Genomic DNA, 16,119 nt, shown 5'->3' on the forward strand with positions numbered 1-16,119 from the left:
ATGGTAACCTGTGGCAGCCACATCTGTAGGCAGTGCTCTTAACTTGGATCCCAGCACTGTGTGGCCCTGGACAGATGGCTTCACCTCTCTGAGCCTTGGTTTTCGCACCTGTAGAACACGACCGCTAGCATGACCCCCCAGGAGGCTGTTCTGAGGACCGAGAGAACAGTTGCGAAGCTCTTAGCAGAGAACCTAGAGCTCAGCCAGCGCTCAGCAGCAATAACAGTACCAGCCACTTGCACCCGGCTCTCATGATGCCCCAGCTGCCGTTAGACTTGAGGGCCTCATGCGGACTGACTCCCATTGAGACCTCCCAATGCCCTAGGAGGAAGCGTTACTGTCATCCTGTTTCTCAGATGTGGATACTGAGGCACAGAGAGGTTAAGTAACACACCCAAGGTCAGCCAGCTCACTCTGAGGTGGGTCCCCGGGCTGCGTAGCGCCCGGCCTGGGCTGCCTCAGAATGTGCGCGGCCATTGGGAGCCCGGCTTCCATCTCCTAATCCGTCACGTTTCCCACACTTTCAGGAAAGCATCCCCTTCCTTGTCATTTCCCTCCAGGAGCCATCAGGGACAGAGGACTGCAGATGTCTCTTGGTATCAGGGTATCCCAGAAGGGTCAGCAGGGTGGCGCTGTGCCCCTCAGAGGCTGCAGAGCAGAGGCCTGGGGATCGGGTCTTCCCAGGACTGGCTCTGAGGCTGACCTGCCACCCCTGCCTCCAGGGCCCTCCTGGCCTCAGCCCTTCCCGTGCCCCTCCTCCCAGAATTCCCCACATCCCGGTATCCTTGGGGGGGGGGGGTTCTCCTCTAGTGAGCCCCAGATTTCTACTTCATCACAAAAATTAAGCAGAATCTTCAAGTTCAACACAACTCTAGGAGCCTGTGATTTTAACCAGCCTTTGGCACTCACAGCATTAATGAGTACTTGCTATTTCTCTGAAGCTGCCTGGAGCCAGAACAGGGCTCTCTGAGGTGTCAGTATCCTATTCCCATCTTACAGAAGCAAAAACTGAGTCTGAAACCGAAGAGGAAAGGACCTCTCATGCTGGCAGGCAGGGCTTCCCCAGGAATCTTGTCAGGAGACATCAGCCCTGGCTCACACCCATCCAGTGAGTCTGCAGAGTCCAAGTCCCAGAAATGGGCTGATGCTACGTTTCCTCCTGACGTAGCCTTTTCCTGCCACTGCCACCATCATCCCAGGGCCAGGGCCCTGGAATAATGATCATGATAAAAACAGTTAACACCGTAGCAGGCAGGCACTGCCCTCCTGAAGGCTGTGAACGCCGTTGGCTCACTTGACCCTCACAACATACAGGGAAACTGAGGCACAGAGGGGCGAGCTCCTTGCCCAAGGCCACCTGGCCAATAAGTGCCAGAATCCTCCCCATGCCTTCAACGCTGGGGTCCCATCCCGTTTTCCCAGCAGAGACGGTAAGGGGACAGGCTACCGGTTTCCCAGGAAAGCGATGAATTTCCCCGGGGGAGGAGTGTGGGGGGAGAGCAGGTGAGCCGGCTGTTTCCTGGGGAGGTCTTTGTGTCTCCTGCATGCTGCCCGAGCAGCCCCCAGACCCACTGACGGACAGGGACCATCCACGGTCCTATTTGCGTTCATAGGAGGCCTATTCCGTGGCCCGACAGTTCAACCTGATCCCGCCCATCTGCGAGCAGGCCGAGTACCACATGTTCCAGCGCGAGAAGGTGGAGGTCCAGCTGCCGGAGCTCTTCCACAAGATAGGTGGGCTCCCCCGCCTGGTCCCGTCCTTTCTCCCCTGCCCCGCCCCTTCCTCTGGCCCCGCCCCTCCTCGCTCCCTAGCTCCGCCCCTCCTCGCTCAGCTCCTCCTCCTCCTCCTCCCCCTCCTCCTCGCTCCCTAGCCCCGCCCACCCCGGGCCTGACCTCGCCTGGCTTTCCTCTCCCAGGAGTGGGCGCCATGACCTGGTCCCCTCTGGCCTGCGGCATCGTTTCCGGAAAGTACGACAGTGGCATCCCGCCCTACTCAAGAGCCTCCTTAAAGGTGAAAAGAGCTGCCAGGCTGGGAGGAGGGGACGGGCAGGTGACAGGCATTTTGGATTGACAGGCATTTGGATTGATGGGTCTGGGCGGGGCTTCCCTGGGCCCTTGTGGGGGCGGTTCCAGGACAACAGAACTTGGAGCCCCTGCTGGCCGGATCCCACCTCCGGAAAGGCCATCCTCTTCTTGGGATGCGCCCCCGGTGAAAGGTCCCCTTCACTCCCTCGCCACCCCCAGCTGGGTTCAGCATTGACAACGTGGGCTGGGCGGACCACCTGTGCTATTTGGGATGGCCCCTCCCACGACGGGTACCCCCCTACACACTCTCTAGGCCAACTCTGAGACCTCTGGGCTGGGGGCTGCAGAGCTGCTTCATTTGTCCCTCAGAGGCCACCCCCTGGGACAAGTTCCCCCCATGCAGACACGCCTCTGGAGTGGGGACTCAGGAGGGTCTCCCAAATGCAGGGTTTGGGGGATGAGAAGCAGGCAGAGAAAGGCCTACTCAGGTCAGGGCAGATCCAGCACTGGAGCCCCCCTGCCTGGAGTTCAAAGACAGGAAGGCCTGTCCCACCCACTGCCCAATCCACACCGAGATCAGGGATTCCCTGGAAGGCATTGCAATCCCAGGGGTGGGGGCAGGTAAGACCACAGCTCCCCCAGAGCCTGGGGAAGGGGTCCTCTGGGCCAACGGCCAAAGCATTCCTCTTCCCCCACCCCCACTTCGCCCCGGGCTTGCCAGGCCCCCGGTCCTGGCTCAGGGGCCCCGCCTCAGCGACCCTGAAGCTTCTGGCTTCAGATTCAGCAGGCCCCATCCTTCCACCTGCCCAGGTCTGTTCTGCAGTGGGACACGGTTAGGCAGGGGTGGGGGTGCTACCTTGGCACAAATCACCAGCTGTCTGCACGCAGAGGTCCAGGTGACCTGCCCTCACCAGTGGGCTGTGCTTTCTCCCCACCACAACCAGGGCTACCAGTGGCTGAAAGACAAGATCCTGAGCGAGGAGGGCCGGCGCCAGCAGGCCAAGCTGAAGGAGCTGCAGGCCATAGCTGAGCGCCTGGGCTGCACCCTCCCCCAGCTGGCCATAGGTAACCGTGCTGGGGGGGAGGGGGGGAGGGGGGGAGGGTTGACCGTGGTCCCCGGGGCCACCCCTCCATCAGGCAGCCATGGGGCCCTTACATTCATGGGGAGAGAATGGGGGGTGGTCCCTGAGCACTTGGGCCCCCTCCCCCCCCCCCCGCAAGCAGTTGGTGCCTGGGCTTCCGCAGAACCCAGCATGCAGAGCTGTAGGCTTACGGGGACCCTCCTGGGCACCCTCAGCCCCATGACCAAGAGGCTGGATCTGTGTGGCCCAGTTAGGGACAGGGCAGAGCCAGAAAGGGCCCCTGCACCGGGTGTGTCCCCCTCACCTCTGGTCTTCCTGCCCCAGCCTGGTGCCTAAGGAACGAGGGTGTCAGCTCCGTGCTCCTGGGTGCTTCCAGCGCAGACCAGCTAATGGAGAACATTGGAGCGATACAGGTGGGTCGGGGAGGGGGCTGCTGGGTGTGTCCCCCCCACCCCCCGGCCCTTGGGCTGAACGCAAGGTACCGCTCAGTCATTTGTCCAGCACATGTTCGCCGGGCACCTGCAATGTGCCAGGCACCGTGCTGAGCGTCTGGGCTACATCACTGAGCCACTAAAAGCCCTGCTCTTGAATTCAGAGCACACAGTGGACAGTAAAATGAGGAAATTAGAACATGAGGGTGACAAGCACTGTGGGGAAAAAATTGAGCAAGGTCCGGGGCATCAGTGGGCACAGAACAGGGTGGGGGTGCCGTGGGCCCAGGTTTGAAGGGGGCCGTGGGGGTAGACTTGTTGAGAAAGTGCCGCGTGAGCAAAGGCTTGAAGGGTGAGGAGTGCGATGTGCAAATTACCTGGAGGAAAAGCATTCTGGGAGCAAAGGAGGCACAGGTGGGCATGGGCTGGAGCAGAGGGGGTGGGGCAGCGCCTGGGGCACTAAGGACTTGGGAGGTTATTGGGTGAGACGGGAGTCCCCAAGAGCACAGGAGGGGCAGGACCCCTCTCTCCCCGGCTGCTGAGTGGGGGAAGGGCTTTAGGGAGCAGGAGGGGGTGAAACGGAAAGACCCACAGGGAAGCGACGGCAGGCCCCCTGGGAGAGGGCTGTTGATGGTCCCGAGCTCAGCTGCTTGGCTCCTAGATGTTCAGGACGGGTTGAGGGTGAGGGAGAGTCCAGTCAGAGTTGGCCCGTGGGGTTTTGTTACCTGGAACGGTGGCCTTGCTGTTGGTGGAAATAGGGAAGGCTGGGAAAAGTAGGTTAGGGGTGCGGAGATCCGGTGTCTGGCCCTGGAATCTGTGTTTTATGCCTGCCAGACATAGTTCTAGCACGTTCTGGCATTTGAGGTGCAGAGCGTGTACCAGGGCAGGCTTCCTCTCTGCCCCAGACCTTCTGGAACCCAAAAGCAGCATAGCCCCCATCGGCCTCAGCGGGACGCTGATGTGACGAGGCAGGACAAGCCTGGGCCAGCAGTGGCCGGAAGATTGTCACCCAGCCTCCTCCACAGGCCCGTCCTGTCTCTTTGGCGGGATTCTGATTAGCCCTTGTCCTTGCCCGCAGGTCCTTCCAAAACTGTCGTCTTCCATTATCCACGAGATTGATAGTATTTTGGGCAATAAACCCTACAGCAAAAAGGACTACAGATCCTAAGAAGCCCCCGGCCGCTTGCCCGGACAGTTTCTGTTTCCCTCCCAGTCTCTCTGTTCGCTCGCTTAAGCTGTTTTGAAGCCAAGTCAGGGGTGTGGTTTGCATCAAAAAGAAAACATCGCGCGGCACGAGATGTTGTGGGGAAAAGATCTCAAAAGTCGCTGCTAAGACACCATTCGCCGCTTCGCGGGACCGAATTCTGACCCGTGCTGGGGAGACCACGCTGACTGGGAAGGGTGTTGGCGCGGTCCCGTCCAAGCTCGCCTGCAGCCCTGCTCACCCTCCCGGAAGAGACCACCACGTTTTCTCCCAGCCTCGGCCTTTCCCAGAGACGCCCCGAGTCCAGGCCAGGCCGAGGCCCGGTCGGGTGCTGGGGGCAGCAGGGCTGGCCTCTCCTCTGCTGAGCACCCCCACCTGGTGTTGGGGGTGGGAAAGAGGAAACCAGGTCTGGCTCCTCCCGTGGCCCCTCTGCCAGGACACTGGACATTGGGCAGGGCCTCCCAGGTGGGGCCCTCAACCTCCCTCCTTGCCAAGGGCTCCCGATACTTTACCATGGGCCCGACCTCAGATTCATTCTGCACCCGCTTCTCCACCACCCCCTGCCCCAGCGGGTCTCCAAGGGGCCTTCCAAGCTGTCCCTTGACCCCCACCCCCACCCTTGCTGGCAGGGGCAGAGATCCGGGGGGATTCCTTATCAGTTTGGGGTCCACAGGAAGTTGGGGGGGAGGGTTTCTAACCACGCTCGTCGCCCTGGGAGCTTCCTCCCTGCACACAGTTGACAATCCCCGTGCCCTGAGCAGCCCTGAGCATTCGGGAGGGGCCTGAGGAGCAGGCTCCAGCCCAGGTCCCTCCAGGGCCCCACCTACCCTCCTCTCCAGGTGCCCTGCCCACTGCCCCTCTGTCCTTGCCCCAGAATGCCCTGAGGTCATGCATACTTAGCTAGACTGTGGTCGCTGGCTGGCCACATGCCAGGCGGCCCACCTCTGCTCTGCCTGGGTAGTGGCCTCAGGGTCTGCAGAGAGAGCACACATAGGCCCCTGGGGTTTTCCGTGCTGCATGCGCGGGGGAGCTGGGGAGGCTGAACATCCGGCAGAAGCCCCCACGATCTAGGAAAAGGCCCCAGGAGCCTCCCCCTGGAGCAGTGCCTTCTTCAAGGCCTCAGATCGGGTCAGGGTGAGGCACCCCACTTTAGGGTGCTAAGTCTAGGTGCCCAGAGCAGGTTACCCGGGCAAACGGGCAGCAGTACCAACCCCGGAACCACCACATGCACCCTGTGAGGAGGTCAGGACGGCTGGAGCCAGTCATTCCTGGCGATGCATCCACCCCCCGCCCCCCAGCCTGGAACAGGACAGAACCGTCAGCCCCCCGGCTGGGAGGATGAAGGGCACAGGCCTGCAGCCGGGAGTCCTGAGGTACCAGCCTCTGCTGGCTGTTTGGAGGCAGGAGCCCACTCTAGGGTGCCTCTGTGTCTCCGGTCCCAGCAGGTAGCAGCTGGCCCCACCTCGACACCCCTCCCCCTCCCCCGCCAACGGTCGCACCTTCACTGCAGCCGGTATGCCCGGTCCTGCTTTGCCCTCCCATCCTCAGAGAGCCTCCTGGCCAGCCCTGGCTGGGCTGAGGCCTGAGAAAGCCACAAACTTCCTGACCTTTATGCTGACCCTGGAGTCTAGAGCCTTCCCCCCCTCCCAGCCCAGGCCCCTGGGCTCATCACCGAATCTATAAGCTGCACACTGTGGGTGTGGGGAGGGGGTGAGCCTATCCTGGCAGGGGCCCCTGGCCTGTGGCCACTGCCCACCACCACACGGGATGGGTGTCTAGCTCCCAGGACAGGCAGGGACCGGGTGCTCTGGGCCAGGCAGCCCCCGTACTGAGGGACCCTATTGCCCACCTCTCACTGGGTAGAGCTGCTGGGCCCCCTTCACACTGCTGCCCCCTTCATGGGGAGCCACACCTGGGAAGGCAGTCTCCTGTTGGCCACATTTGCCCCCAGAGTTGAGCTGGGCCAAGGCCGAAATACCCATGGCAAGGACCCAGGCAGCCTCCCCGTCCTGGGGCACTGTCCACAGCCTGATTCTGAGCTGTCATTTCTCCCACACCCACTTGCAGGCCGGACCCGGCTCTGCTTCCTGGGGGAGGGCCCCTGACTTAGAAGGGGTCTGGTGGGGCGGCGGTCGGGGAGGGAGAGAGTCTGGAAACAAGCTGGGCAGAGTTGGGGCCTGGAGGAGTGTGGCCTGGGACCCAGCACGGGTTTACGCTGGCCGCCTGGTCGAGGGAAGCCTCCCAGCCTCTGGCCCAACCCTTGAGGCAGTTTGCCCCAGGGGACCCCCTCCGGGAATGCCCAGCACCGGAAGGAGGTCCACTCTGGGAGCAGGGGTGGGATCCTTCTCCCTTGCTGACACACGGAGTCCCCCCCCCCCCCATTTCTCATCCCAGATCCAGTGCAAATCCGAGGTCCGGAGGAATGACAGAGGGGCTTGCTCGGTCTTCTGTCATGTAAATAATGTGCTTTTCTTCTCTCCCCCTTTTTTTTTTTTTAATGACTGTGGCTCCTCAGCTAACTGCACTCCCTACGTAGGCAGAGACTGCCTCATGCCTCGCGCTTCCAGACGACAGTCAGCGAGACACAGCCACCGTATTTATGGAATGACAAATAAAACCCCAGCCTGTCGGGGTCTGCGGCTTTCTGCTCCTCTCCTTTCCAGGGGCCGGCCGCGGACGGTGGGGAGGGGAGGAAAAGGCTGCCACCTGCAGGGGCCGGCACACTCGCCCCCCGCCCCCCCAATCTTGACCTTGGGGCAAAGGGTAGGGATGGGGAAAAAAGGGCCCTGGGGAAGAGGCAGAGACTGGGGACTCTGAGGCACCCCATATCCCAAGTGATTTGGGGATAAGGGTGCCCCCCACTACCCTCAACACATTCTCTGCTGGGAGGCTGCTGTGCCCTCTGGGTGCAGAGAGATCGGGGTCCAGGAAGGTCCACGAGGTGCCACTGGGGGCTCCATGTTGCCCTGACGCCACGTTGTGTCTGTGTTTGGGGTCCAAGTGGGAGAGACAGGCACCACACCTCCTTGCCCCCCCTTTCCCAGCAAGCCCTCAGCCTCATGAGGCCATGTCTTCCCAGGGGGGAGGTGGTTTGGCTTCCGGTGACACCCCATCCCCCACATTCCTCTGCCGCCTCCAGCCCCCACCCCCATCCTAGATCATTGGGAATCTAGGCAAACACGGATTCTATCCTTTCCCAAAGGATTTATTAAAACACAGAAAACAAAGACATACACACAGAGTACAAAGTAAAGGGGATTGTGTCGGCTGCAGGCTCTGTCCAGCCTCTCCCGTGTCCTGCCAGGGACCGGACGGGTCGCCACTCACGGGGGCTCAGCTTCCAGCTCCAGCCCCCTGGCTGGGACCCTCCCAACTCACCCAGGCTCCTTTGCTGGCCTGGGGGTGTACCCAGGGCAAGGGGCCCGGCCCCCTTAGCTGGGCCAGATGCCAGCCTGCGTGGGGGACTGCTCCCTCATACCCTCATGGCTCCAACACACAGGGAGCAGGACCCCCCCTCATCTCCGCACACAGGAGCCGAGGGGGGCTGGGGCCCCCCCGTCCACGTCAGGGGTTCAGGACATACACACACACCCAACGGGCCCTTTCTGGGTTATCGCACCTAAAAAAATACTTTGTTTAAAAAAAATCTGAAAACTAAGAAAAAAACCCAAAACACAACGCCAATGACTTTGGGCTGATGCACCACGACCTGTAAACTTCCAGAAAGAGAAAATGGGGCAGGAGCCAGCTTCCTCGACGGAGGTGGTAGTGGGCACAGAATAGCCGCAGGTGTTGGGGGGGGACCCGAGGCCACGGCCAGGCCATGACCTGACCCCCGCCTCTCGGCCAAGTCCCCCACTCCCGCCCCAAGCTTGGAGGCGCTCCTGTCCCTGAGCCAACCCTCTACGTGAACCCCGCCCCCCCCAAGCCCTCAAGAGCTCCGGGACCTGACACGAGAGCAAGAGCTACCGTGTCACTGGGGCAAAAGGCTCATCCAGCCACAATCTGGGCTGGGGAGGCCCCAGAGGACCCTGGGAAGGATCCCCCAGAGAGCAGGAGGGCAGGCACCTGCACCCCTTGTGGGTGTCAGCAGGACCTTGGTCATGAGTTGGAGAAAACAAAGGAACTCCCGAAGGTGGCTTACAGGGAGGGTCTCCTCACATGGGACACACTTCCTGGGGCAGGCATGTGCGGGGGGGGGGGGGGGGTGAGGGGGGCCCTTCCGGACGTGGTCAGTCCAGCCCAAGCTCCCCTCATCACCTGGGAGCCCCCGTGGCCCAAAGGTGGTTTGACAGAAAGCCTACTCAGCACTGGTTTAAATAACAGGGTGGCTGGAAACAAAAATGCGGGCTGGCACTTTAGGATTCTGCTTGTACACAAAGACCCTCATTCCGCCAGCAGCAAAAACCAAACCCAGCCGAAGATGCCAAAGACAGGGGACACCGCACCCGCTCGCCACCACTCTTGGCTGGAGAGAACTGATAAACTAAGAAGAAAACAGTCTGAGATCCATTTTCCTCTCCCAAACCAGCTGACCAGACAGCCACTCCCCAACTGTCCAAAGCCCCGGATCCCGGGCCTCTAGGGGGCGCTGGTTGCGGAGAGCTGAGCCCTTCCCGGATCTGGCCATCTGTGGGTGCCTGGCTCTGGCTCGGGGACGAGGGCAAGGGGGAGGTCTGGGATGGAGGCAAAGATGGGGGGCACAGAGGGAGGCTTCCTGGGGAGGAAGGGCTGACAGCAGGGGGGACCACCAGCCTTTGGGGCCAGACATTAGAGATGCAGACCCCTGCCCCGCCCCCGTGTGCCTCCCGGCTGGACACTCCGGGCCCATCCACAGCGGCCAGGGAAGGTCAGCACTGTTCCAGTGAGGCCAGCCACAGGGCCGACCAGAGGTCTGGGAGGGGAGCATCACAGGGCTTGCGGGGGAGGGGTGCTCACCTCGCCCGTGGCCCAAGCCAGGAGCCTTTGCAGGAGGCACTGACCACAAGACACAAGCACGTGCACGTGGCACTGGAGGAACCACAGCGGACAGGGATGACCCTGCCCTCCCCAGAAGGCGAGGCCAGTGCTGCTGCGCGCGTGTCCTGGAAGCCGGCGGGCCACCTTCCGGATGCTCCCCACTGCCCCCACCTTGGTGCTTGCGCTGCATCAGCGTTGGGGGCTTTCAGAGACGCTGAAGCGAGGGGACACCAAGATGGGAGTGGTTTTGGGGCCCAGCCCTCCCGGGGTGCACAGAGAGCCACTTACAGAGGACACCTGAGTCCTGGGACCCTGTAAGGACTGGCTGGCTGCCCAAGAGGCCCCAAGACAAGCCCCCAAATCCTGGCCCCATCCTGGATTCTACACCCAGGGCACTTCCCCAGGAAGCCACCCACCCACGGCTGGGAAACCTCCTTCCAGGCAGAGCGAGTGCAGAGGAAGCATCAGACACAGACAGGCCCGGCCTGGCTGCTCCTCCCCGTCTGCTGGGGCCCTCGCAGGAGACAGGGGGTGTTCCCGGCAGGAAGCCCGGGATGCTCGAGGGTCATGCGTCCAGTCCCCCGTCTCCAAGCAGAGCTTTCTTTCCCCAGGCCATCTGATAACACAGCAAGGGCGGCTGTGATACAGGCCCCAGCGGCAAGTGACCACATTGAGGCCTCTCTGGGGACAGGACGGCAGGGAGAAGCCCAGGCTCCAAGGGGTGGCCCTGTTTCCTTGCATCTGTGGCCATGACACCGAACAGGGAGAGTTTACCTGGAGGTGGGTGTGATGGGCCTCCCAGGGCACAGGGCAGGACCAGGGTCTCCTGGGCCACCCTCAGTGCCACTGTGACCTTCCCCGCTAGGATGCTAACCACATCCCGGCAGAGAGCAAGCCCCTTCCCACATAGGCCAAGAAAAAAGCTCTAGGAGGCTCTTCCCCTCCCTCCCAGGAGCACATGCTAGGCCTGCCTTGCTCAGATAAGAGTCCGGGGCCCGCAAGCCACTCTGGGCCAGGGCCAGACGCCTGCTGACCGGCCCCCTCCCCCACACAGATAGCATATACCTGGTGGTCTCCAGCCCTGGGAGGAAGGGGGTGGAATAACCCCCTGCCCTGGGCATCAGCCGAGGTCTCCACCCTCGGGCTGGGCAACTGCTCCCCAGTCCTGACCCACCCAGCACTGGAGAGCCCCAGGGAGCAGGGGGCCAGGACACGGGTGGTCGGGCAGTATGGACGGGATGGGGTGGGCGGGAGCACAATGAGGGCTGCCCAGGCGGACCGAGTCCATGGGGCAACAGCAGGGCTTCTAGAATCTTCCCTTGCAGTCTGGAGCCCGTTGACAGAGAGAGACGTTAAGTGTAGCAGGTCAGACCCCCTCCACGCGTCACTCAACTTTTATCAAGACAAACTTTTCAAGTCTTCAATAGGAAAGTGCAAAAGATGTACAAATAAATGAAATCTCTTCTAAGAAGTTGTCCGGCAAAGGCCGCCACGGGGCACGTCCCAGTGTTGGGTGGGTGTGACGCTGGGTGGGACACTTGCATTATGATGAGGTGGCACTTCTGGGCTCTGGCCCAGCCAGGCTGGGCCTCGTCCCCCATGTGATGGCATTACTCAGTTTCCCTTTCTGTCCCAAGGTGGCACGGCTCCTAAAAAGGCGGTAGCTTTTCTCTCCTGTGGCGGTCGGGCAGGTGGCCCGGCAGGCGTGGCTGCAAGAGGCAGGTCACGGGTGACGCGGCTGAGCGCCAGGGCTAGACTGGGACACCCAGCACCCTGCCGCCACCTACCGCCGCCTGTCACAGCCAACCACACACAGCCACCACCAGAAGGGCCTCCCAAGGGGCGCCTGGGTGGCTCAGTCAAACCAAGTCCGACTCTTGGTTTCAGCTCAGGTCATGATCTCAGCGTCGTGGGTTCCAGCCCCGCACCGGGCTCTGTGCTAACAGTGCAGAGCCTGCTTGGGATTCTGTCTCTCTCTCTCTCTCTCTCTACCCCTCCACTTTCTCTCTCTCTCTCTCTCAAAATAGATAAATAAATTTAAATTTTAAAAAGAAAGAAAGAAAGAAAGAAAGAAAGAAAGAAAGAAAGAGAAAGAGCCCCAGAGTCAAGACCTCCCTACCACACCTGCAGTGCCAAAGAGGCCTGAGGAAGAGCGGCCGGTCTGGAAGCCCCCAGCATCCCAACCCTAAAGTGGCAGTTCTCACGGGGACAGACAGGGCTTGGGGGGACCGGGGGGAGGAGGCCTGAGTGAACTGGCCATTTCTCAGGAATAAGCTCCCCTCTCGTAGCCATTAACACTTAACCCCCTCAGTCCCTGAGCCACCCTCCTCGTCCCGGGCAGGGGGCCAATGTCCTGGGGTGCCCACCACCCAGCTGGGCAGCTGGGCAATGGAGGTGGAGCCGTGGAGGCCGGGTTTGGGGCTGAGTCACTGCCGTGGACACGTGTGCACACAGCCATGCTTGTGGACACCAAGGGGCACGCCCGAGCGAATCAGGGTCCATTCTGGCCGGACCGGACCTGCCAGTCCGAGGAGGGGACAAGGGACAGTGGAGGACCCAGGTGCAGGCTTACCTCAGCTGGACATGAGCACTGCAACAGAGGGACATCGCGGGGACAGCTAGATATCTGTCAGAGAGAGAGAAGCTTGCTTGCCTGGGGTGGCGGCGGGCAGGCCGGGCCCCGTGGAGCACCCCTGCACATGCCGCCCAGAAGCGACAGGCACCTACCGGTCACATAGGGCCCCAGGGGCATCTGGTTGTAGTTGACAATCCCTCCCGGTCCAGGGCCCCGGAAGTTGGGCCCAAAGTTGTTGTTGTACATCTGGGAGTTGCCGAAAGCGCCCTGGAGGCAAGGACTCGGGTTTAAAGGTCGTAGTCCCAACAGCCCACCCCAAGCCCCAGCCCCGGGGCACCCAGGACTCGCTCGACGGGGACCAGGCCCAGGGCATGTGGGCCAAACCTGACCTGCTGAGTGGTGGGGTCACCAGCTCGGTTGGTCAGGCGGCTCAGGATGCTGCGCTCTGACATCTGGAGACGGGCAGCCACGGGGGGGATGCGTGACAGCATGGAGGGCAGGCGCGTCACGTCCGCCTTCATATCACTCAGCAGCTCCTCCAGCTGGTTCAGGACTGCAGGGGAGGGGCAGGTGGAAAAGCTGCCGGGGGCCAGCACCCCCCAGGCCGGGGGCACGGCGGGCGGGCGCTCCTCACCCGGCCCTCTGGGCCCACGGAGCAGAGAGACGCCACCTGGGCCAAGAGCAGGCGTCCCCAGGGGCCCGAGGGCCGAGCCAGACACTCTGACCCAACACTGGGCTTCCCCCAGGCCCTCAGCTAGAGTCCCGGCTCCCAAGGAGGCCCCCGCCCTAGCCCACCACTCAGGAGACGTCTCCCAGACAGAGCAGGGGCCGGCAAGTCCGGGGCTCTGGTTTAAGCTTGGCCTTGGCTGCCCCCGCCTTCTAACTGGCCCGGGAGCTTCCTGAAGTTCCAGAGCACAGGAGTCAAAGGTCTGAATCCCAGGAGATCTGGGGCACTGACTCCACCGCCCATCAATGTCTCTGACTTTAAAATGGGGTAATACACCTTACCGCTTCCCGGTATCGTGAGCATTGAAGAGATAACGTGCTTATCTCTTTAATGCGCAGACCCGGGCAATGCCCAGACCAGGGCCTGCACGGAGCCCACCCTGAGGAAAAGTCCAGAGCACGGAGGGCTTAAATTTCCCTGGACCGGATGATGGATTGTCCCATCCCGGCTGGGAGGCTACGCCCTCTGGACTGACGTTTGGTTCCCAGGCCCCTGTCCCATCGGTGCCCTCGCCGATGGTGAAGGATCTGTACCGGCAGGAGGAAGGCTGGCAGGCCGGCCTCTGGGAAGGGGGCTCACTCACCCTTGTGCAGGACAGCATTGGCTGGCTTGTTCCCGGCAAGGGACTCCTTGGACAGGTGCTGGTGGCTCTCAGCAAGGCACTCCACCTCGGCCAGGCGGGCGTTGAGGGCCATGGCAGGGTGGTTGGGGTCCTGGGTCATGTTAAGGTACGCGGCCCTCCGGAGCTGCTCCTCGATGACCAGGGCCTGCTCCAGCAGCTGGGGGAGGGGGCAGGGCGAGATCTGAGCGCTGGCCCGGCCCCTCCTCCACCAGCACCCACCCCCGCATGCCTGGGATCTGGCAGAAAGGAAGGAGGGAGGACACGCTTCCACCTGTCTGTCCACCTTTGTCTGATCTTAGCACCCCCTTGGAACTGTCACCAAGCCGGGTTCTCTGCACCCATCGCCTGGGGCTGGGACACTCACCCGGTGGGGCTAGGCGCGGATCAAGGGCCCAGAGCCCTGTTGGTTGACTGACTGCATGACTCCCCTGGTGGACAGCCCAGCCCACGTCCGGGTATATGGGGAGGGAGCACCACTCCCTTGGCCCTCGTGTAACTCGCCCTCCTGCAGCCCCCCTCCCTTGCAGGCTCTGGCCCTGCTGGCACTGACCTTGAACCTGCGGGCCAGGAACTTGTTCTTCATCTCCAGATAGTTGCCCTTGTGGATCTCAGACTTGAAGGGCTCGTTGAGGATCATGTACCTCGGGTCATTCTGGATGTCCTGCCAGCGGGCGTAGCCGTGCCTGGGTGCGGCACTGTTAAGGGCAAACCTGGCCACGGCGGGGGGCGGGGGGGCCCAGCCCAGGTTCAGCATCCTGGCTGTGAGCCTGGGACACGCCATTAACCTTGGCTGCAGGGTGAGCACGTTGATGATCGTGTGACAGGTGCCCTCAGAGGCCCAGACAACACTGAGGCTGCACGGGCTTAACTCTTCACCCTAACAACCTGGAGGGCAGAACCCTCAAGCCCCAACCCCTACACTTGTGGCCGTGACCTCACTTGGCAATGGGGTGTTTGTAGATGCAATCAAGTTAAGGAGGGGTCATACTAGATTAGGGCAGGCACTAACCCAGTGACTGGTATCCTTATAAGAAAAGGAAATTGGGGGGGCGCCTGGGTGGTTCACTCAGTTAAGAATCCAACTTTGGCTCAGGTCATGATTTGGCGGTTCACGTGTCTGAGCCCCGTGTCAGGCTCTGTGCTGACAGCTCGGAGCCTGGAGCCTGTTTCAGATTCTGTGTCTCCCTCCTCGTGCTCTGTCTCTCTCTGTCTCTCTCTCAAAAATAAACAATGGGGACACCTGGGTGACTCAGTCGGTTGAGCGTCTGACTTCAGCTCAGGTCACGATCTCATGCTTCGTGGGTTCCAGCCCCACATCAGGCTCTGGGCTGACAGCTCGGAGCCTGGAGCCTGCTTCGGATTCTGGGTCTCCCTCTCCGCCCCTCCCTCACTCGTGCTCTGTGTCTGTCTCAAAAATAAATAAACATTAAAAATAAATAAACATTTTTAAAAAATAAAAAAATTTTCGAAACAAAAAAGGAAAGGAAATTGGCACACAGGCACCCACAGAAGAAGGCCACGGGACGGGAGGCAGAGCCGTCAGCCGAGAGATGTCAAGGACTGACGGCCGCCATCAGAAGCTGGCAAGAGATCCCCCCCCCAGAGCCTTCGAGGGAACAAGGAGACACAATAAAATTATCTTGCCCAAAGTCTCACAGTTAGTGAGGGGCAGAGTCAGGATCTGAAGCCCCGCAGGCTGGCTCCAAACACCTTAACCTCTACAACAGGAATCTGTAAACTATGGCCCACAGCCTATTTGTTAAAAATTTTTTAAGTTTATTTATTTATTATTACTGAGAGAGACAGAGCATGAGCAGGGGAAGGACAGAGGGAGTTGGAGACACAGAATCAGAAGCCGGTTCCGGGGTCTAAGCTGTCAGCACAGAGCCCAATGCGGGGCTCGAACTCACAAACTGTGAGATCATGACCTGAGCTGAAGTCAGATGCTTAACTGACTGAGCCCCCCGAGCTCCCCACCTTATTTTTTTAAACGAAGTTTTATTGGAACACAGTCACGCTCGCTGGGTTAGTATTAAAGTCCGTGGCCGCTTTTGCTATAATCACGGAGCATAGGACCTGAAATATTCACTCTCTGGCCCCTTACCAGCAAGGTTTGCTGACCCCCATTCGAGAACACTCCCCGCTCATAGCAACCAGCCCATTCCAGGCTGTCTCAGCTTTGCGGAAGGGCAGCTGTGTGACCCTCTCCTTGCCTCTGGGAGGTCCGTGCTCAGATGTCACCTCTGACCGTCCCATTAGAAAGCGCACCCCCCCCCGAAAGCCCTCTTCGCTCCTTCCCTGCTTCATCATGTGCTGAATGCCACACTTTGCCCACTTAGGGTGTTGGCCATCTGTCCGCGGTAGGAGGTGAGCCCCAGGTCGACAGGGATTTGGGAATGTTGTCCACGGATGTACCTTCCAAGCCTGGCACACAGGAGATGATCAACCGAGCCGGAACGAACGAATGCCAGCCCACCGTAAATGGTGCTGCGCC

The 16,119-nt window shown here is 61.0% G+C and overlaps 2 protein-coding genes across 18 annotated transcripts in view; one reads left to right on the top strand and one right to left on the bottom strand.

Moving 5' to 3' along the window:
• The window catches only part of KCNAB2 (potassium voltage-gated channel subfamily A regulatory beta subunit 2), an 84,742-nt gene extending 77,359 nt beyond the window's left edge, over nucleotides 1–7,383 (top strand). For all 12 annotated transcript variants that reach the window (XM_045035004.1, XM_019836067.3, XM_019836068.3 and 9 more), the window contains 5 exons: nucleotides 1,614–1,734; nucleotides 1,917–2,011; nucleotides 2,970–3,090; nucleotides 3,432–3,520; nucleotides 4,617–7,383. In XM_045035004.1, coding sequence (XP_044890939.1) covers nucleotides 1,614–1,734; nucleotides 1,917–2,011; nucleotides 2,970–3,090; nucleotides 3,432–3,520; nucleotides 4,617–4,706 — 516 coding nt within the window. In that variant the 3' untranslated portion in view covers nucleotides 4,707–7,383. The remainder of the gene's footprint in view (nucleotides 1–1,613; nucleotides 1,735–1,916; nucleotides 2,012–2,969; nucleotides 3,091–3,431; nucleotides 3,521–4,616) is intronic.
• Nucleotides 7,384–7,929: 546 nt separating this feature from the next.
• The window catches only part of CHD5 (chromodomain helicase DNA binding protein 5), a 63,172-nt gene continuing 54,982 nt past the window's right edge, over nucleotides 7,930–16,119 (bottom strand). For 5 of the 6 annotated variants that reach the window (XM_023258011.2, XM_023258013.2, XM_023258010.2 and 2 more), the window contains 6 exons: nucleotides 14,176–14,308; nucleotides 13,587–13,782; nucleotides 12,666–12,829; nucleotides 12,429–12,543; nucleotides 12,274–12,327; nucleotides 7,930–11,410 (listed from right to left, as the gene is read on the bottom strand). In XM_023258011.2, the coding sequence (XP_023113779.1) occupies nucleotides 12,320–12,327; nucleotides 12,429–12,543; nucleotides 12,666–12,829; nucleotides 13,587–13,782; nucleotides 14,176–14,308 (616 nt within the window). In that variant the 3' untranslated portion in view covers nucleotides 7,930–11,410; nucleotides 12,274–12,319. The remainder of the gene's footprint in view (nucleotides 11,411–12,273; nucleotides 12,328–12,428; nucleotides 12,544–12,665; nucleotides 12,830–13,586; nucleotides 13,783–14,175; nucleotides 14,309–16,119) is intronic. The other variant, XM_023258012.2, reaches the window with a different exon arrangement.

This window comes from Felis catus, chromosome C1 (genome assembly GCF_018350175.1).
Source record: "Felis catus isolate Fca126 chromosome C1, F.catus_Fca126_mat1.0, whole genome shotgun sequence".
Classification (NCBI taxonomy): Eukaryota; Metazoa; Chordata; class Mammalia; order Carnivora; family Felidae; genus Felis; species Felis catus.